Raw genomic sequence first — 4,829 nt, forward strand, 5'->3', positions numbered from 1 at the left:
TTAACTACAAATATTTAACTTGAATGGTACCTAACGTGTCCTCGGTGCTTGAGCCATAACCATAAAAACCGTCCTGCTTATTGCTAAGCTAAAATAAAAACTTCTACAATAACACGTCCCTATATCAACTCTCTAGAAAATAATACTCGTTCACGAAGAAAAGAGAAAGTAAACTGAGACGAAGAAAGCAAGAGGACGAGAAAAAGACCAAACATAGATTACAAAACTTTCCTAACTCACATTCACATTTCTATACATGCACATTCATATATATATTTACAGGGTGATGTTATATCACTCCTACATAGTGTTCAAGACATTGTTTTAAACCTTGAAGAGTAACAGGCTTTGTTACAAATGAGTCCATACCATTCGCAAAACACTCTTCTGCACTTTCCGACATTGCATTTGCAGTCATCTGGTCAACACCATCAAGTTTCGTTAGTCATATACGTCAACAAGATAACAAGTAGGCGCAAAGTCGCCCAAACTGTATTTTTAATGCATAAAACCTCCTAAATCATACTTAGATGAAAAATTAAATTATTATTGTAATGCTAGTATTTTTGTAATCATGTATATACATTCATGTTCATACCCCAAACTTATTACACTAATATTTCATTGTTTCAAGCTCTACCAAACACTGAAAAGGCCTAGAATCTATTATGTGTGAACTTTTGAAAAGTACAAGATATACATGTGGATATTATTTTAAAAGAAGGGCATTTTAGACATTTGACTCTTAATATCTATATTAAAGTTGCAGCTTCTTATGATGTGCTTGACAAATTACCCTTATTTACAAAATAACTGAAATATTTAACAGATGCTACTGCAGTTCCAAAAGGCCATTTTCAGTGGTTATAAAGTAAAAGTACTTACTGCAATAATGGGAATTCTTTTTCTGGGCCCTTTTACTATTTGATCATATGAATGAGAATCTTCCAGCTCAACTCCAGCCTTTCTTGCCTCGTCCCAATTACCCGTTTTCTCAAATGACCGAATTAGCCTTGTAGCTTCAAGCCCGTCCATTACAGGCATGCATACATCCTGCACATTACGCAAAAACAGTGAAAAATCAACAAACATATTGCTATTATATGGTAATTAAATTTAATAAAATGAAGAAAGTACCATGAGAATGAGATCATAATTGCAACGATCAACCGCTTGTACAGCTTCCGCTCCATTATTAACAACATCCATATCTTGATTCAACTGCCTCATCATCCTACGTGCCACCATAATATTCACCACATGATCTTCAACCAGAAGAATCTTAGGTTTCGTTTCTGATTTAGAAGCTTCTAGAATGTTCCTAGAACTATGCTCATCAGAAGGTGAGCATGAAACCATTGGTAAATCATCATGACTCTCTTTAGTGTTTACTTTATGTGTTTCTGATTTGCGGTTTGTGTTTTCATTCTCTGAATTACACTTTGAAGAACTTTCAGGTCCTGATGAGGTGTCAAAACAGGAAAGATCATCGTCGATTAAACTGATATCTTTAGTGTTGTTTACTTTATGTGCGTTTCCAGAACCGTTGGTAAAAACAGAGCCCAAAGAGTGAGGCTGGAACTGGAAGAAGCCACAACTGATGTCATCGTCTGTTGACTCGTTGTCAGCCATGCCAACAAATTCATCCGTGTCATCTGAGCTGTCACACGCGTGTGAAACTTTATGAGGTAGAATGAACGTGAATGTGGACCCACAATCAACTTTGCTTGATACTGTGAGTTTTCCTCCCATTAGCTCAACCTGTAGTAAAAGGTTACAAAAAATGTTTTAGGTAAAATAAAATTATATATGTCTATTATTTTATTTTAATTCAAGAGGTTCTCTTATTTTATAAAAGTGTCATTTAATCATTTTTGTCAGTTTATCAGTTTTGATTTTATCAATTAGTTTCTTAAATACTTGGAAAATGTCTGGTACTGATCATTTGATTCCAATTATTCAATATCAAATAAACCGCATAATAATTTAACCTATAAAGCATTACCAGTTGTTTGCAGATTGCTAAACCTAATCCGGTCCCACCGTATTTCCGAGCTGTATCTGCACCAGCTTGCATATATTTCTTGAATAAATTTGGCAAGGCAGTTTCTGACATAATACAATAAAATAAATTATTTATAAATCTTAATAAGATAAACAGCTAAAATAGCTGCCAACACGAGAAAAATAAAAGTTTGAAAGGTACCTGGAATTCCTATCCCCGTATCCTTAACATCACAACATATCCACACAACGCTTTCATGTGAATGAGATTCATTATCCTCGTGTCCATTTTTTGCTGAGTCATCTTCATTTATCTTAGGTTCCAGCTGGCGTTCAGGGTACGGGTCTGCTATCACATAAAGCTTAATCTGAACTTTTCCTTGAGGAGTAAACTTGATAGCATTGCTGCACAAATAATATTCAAAAAATGGGTAACCTAAAAAATTATTATAAAATCATAACTTAATAGTTTAAGTGTTGAAGTCAAACCTGATTAAATTGGTGAGAATTTGTCGAATCCGTAAAACATCACCAATAACCTAGAAATTAATTATAAACCTTTCTTCTCAATATACATGTTTGCAATGCAAAGTAATAAACTTTTGTATTGATAGTGAAAATCTAACCTCCAATGGGACATCATCTGCCACGTGTCCTTCCAAAATTAGCATCTTTTTTAATGATGCTGCTGCAGATTGAAGTACATGTTTGATTACCTCTCTAGGTCTAAATTTTGTGGCCTCCAGCCTCATAACTCCTGAAAGCAATCCTTAAACATTAAATATATAAATACTGATTATGAAACACCATATTATAAAGGACCAGACTTTACCTGACTCAACTTTAGAAAGATCGAGAATGTCATTAATAAGTTGAAGGACTAAATCACCAGAAGACAACATGACACTCAAAAGTTGTTTCTGATCTTTATCAAGTTTTGTTGTTGATAGAATTTCTGCCATGCTAACGACCCCTGATAATGGTGATCTTATCTCGTGTGACATTGTTGCTAGCATTTGTTTTGCTCTCATTGTTTCCTCTGCAAAGAGTTGATATTGGTTATAAAATCTTATCAACTTTGATTTAAATACAGACACTTATAATGTTTACTTATTACATTATTTTAAATACCTTACTGGACTCTCTGTGCACAACTAGCATAAAGTATACATAATAAGGTTGAAGCAAAGAAAGCTTACCAACCTGTAATATGAATAGTTCTGTTAAGTTCCGTCTCTTTGGCTTTCTGCACAGCTATTTCTTCCCGAAGTTTTGCCATCTTTTCTCTTTTTTTCACCTGCAACATGATTAAGAAATAAATTACTTTTGACAACCAAACAAGCTGCTTTACAGCTTAGAAACAAGAATCAAACATAGTTCAATGTATAACAATTAACACGCGATATCTCACCTGATCAGTGATTTCCATTCCCATATAATTTACACCAATTTTCTCTCCATCTTTGCTGAATACGGGTTCAACGTATATTAAGAATGTTTTGGCTCCAAATAATTCGGTCTCGAAAGTAATTTCTCTCTTTGCTGGCAATCCTCTCTCCAAAACTTCTCTTTTAAAGTCTTGTGATTCTTTTACACCGCCACCTTTGAATATCTCTACATCTGTTTTTCCTATAATATCCTGGCCAAAAATTTATAAATCATGTAAAATAAAAAGAAATAACATGGCTGAAAAACAAATGACCTGTTATTAAAAGATAATCATATAACCTCTTCTCGTAAAGTTGGAAAATGATTATAGATGAAGCGATACCGCAACTCTTTATCCTAAAAGTAAAATAAGTAAAACAATCATCGATCATATGAAAAGTTAATAAATAAGATTAAAGTGAAACGAAAACTTTAATGTTACCTGATGACCGATAACAACAGGTGCATTTTGAAGAACAAAATGTAAAAAGTTATCGGCTCTTTTCAATATTTGGGAAAGTTCTTCTACAGGGGAAGATTGTTTTTCGAGATTTTCAATACTTTCCTCTAATCTCTCCAAAAGTGTCTGTTCTCTTTGAACACTCTCTTCCAACAACTTTCCCATCTGTACAGCTTGTTGCTTCCAGTATGCAACTGTATCATACTCGGCATCTATTTCTAACTGTTTATTTTCAACAATAACATCATTTCTTTTTCTGGGAACATTTTGAAATATTTCATAAGCTTCATGCAACACAGTAATAGGACGCTTATCACCTCCATAGTCCTCTTCAAACCGATGCTGTTCATATATTTCTAACTTCTTAAGCTCGACTTGACGTTGTTGTTTGCTTAAGTTTTCAAGCTCTTCCCTTAAAAGTCTAATAGCATTTTCTTGTTTATATTCCCAGTTTTTAACAAGATACGCTAACTGCGACGACCCTTTTTCACTGTAACTCGTAAGTTCTACTAATCGTTTGAAATCAACTATACTAGGTTCTTCAACGAAGGCCAGATCATCTAACATATTGTCATGAACACCTGGCTTTTCTACGTTAAACTTTTTTCCAGCTTCGTCAATGTCTTCCGGCCACATTGAAGATAGCACTTCAACCTCCATGTCACTAACATGTTCATCCTCCATCTCATGCACCATTTTAACAACACCGAAATCACAAAAAACCAGTATCGAGATCTGCAATTCAAAGTTTATGAAATCAATATCAATAAAAGTTATTATTATTCGGTAATCAGAATGTAATAAGCAAAATTCCCAATATTTCCCTACCTAACTTTCACACTAAGAAACCATGGTGGACCAAGCTGGCCCTTTTATGTACACAAGGCTTCAAGAACTGTAGATGTTATATAAATTTAAAAATTATAATACTATCCGC

At 34.0% G+C, this 4,829-nt stretch overlaps 1 protein-coding gene across 1 annotated transcript; it reads right to left on the minus strand.

Moving 5' to 3' along the window:
• On the minus strand, positions 1–4,624 carry LOC143609323 (histidine kinase 5-like). Its single transcript, XM_077084105.1, has 12 exons — positions 3,875–4,624; positions 3,733–3,789; positions 3,416–3,643; positions 3,208–3,301; positions 2,837–3,043; positions 2,631–2,761; positions 2,494–2,543; positions 2,207–2,409; positions 2,006–2,109; positions 1,138–1,761; positions 886–1,053; positions 1–418 (listed from the first exon to the last, which is right to left on the minus strand). Exons 1-12 carry the CDS (start codon positions 4,586–4,588, stop codon positions 290–292), a joined length of 2,709 nt encoding a protein of 902 aa, XP_076940220.1. The 5' UTR covers positions 4,589–4,624; the 3' UTR covers positions 1–289.
• Positions 4,625–4,829: the final 205 nt, after the last annotated feature.

The sequence above is a fragment of the Bidens hawaiensis genome, unplaced genomic scaffold (assembly GCF_021521415.1).
Source record: "Bidens hawaiensis isolate Kalapana, Puna unplaced genomic scaffold, B.hawaiensis_p1.1 tig00419544_1, whole genome shotgun sequence".
Lineage (NCBI taxonomy): Eukaryota > Viridiplantae > Streptophyta > Magnoliopsida > Asterales > Asteraceae > Bidens > Bidens hawaiensis.

Excerpts from the sequence above, each read along its gene's own strand:
- LOC143609323 (XM_077084105.1), bottom strand. The coding sequence starts at position 4,588 with ATGGTGCATGAGATGGAGGATGAACATGTTAGTGACATGGAGGTTGAA. Across the intron at positions 3,790-3,874 it reads CTGTTGTTATCGGTCATCAG|GATAAAGAGTTGCGGTATCG; the intron begins GTAACATTAAAG and ends TTTTACTTTTAG. Across the intron at positions 2,110-2,206 it reads TACGGGGATAGGAATTCCAG|AAACTGCCTTGCCAAATTTA; the intron begins GTACCTTTCAAA and ends GTATTATGTCAG.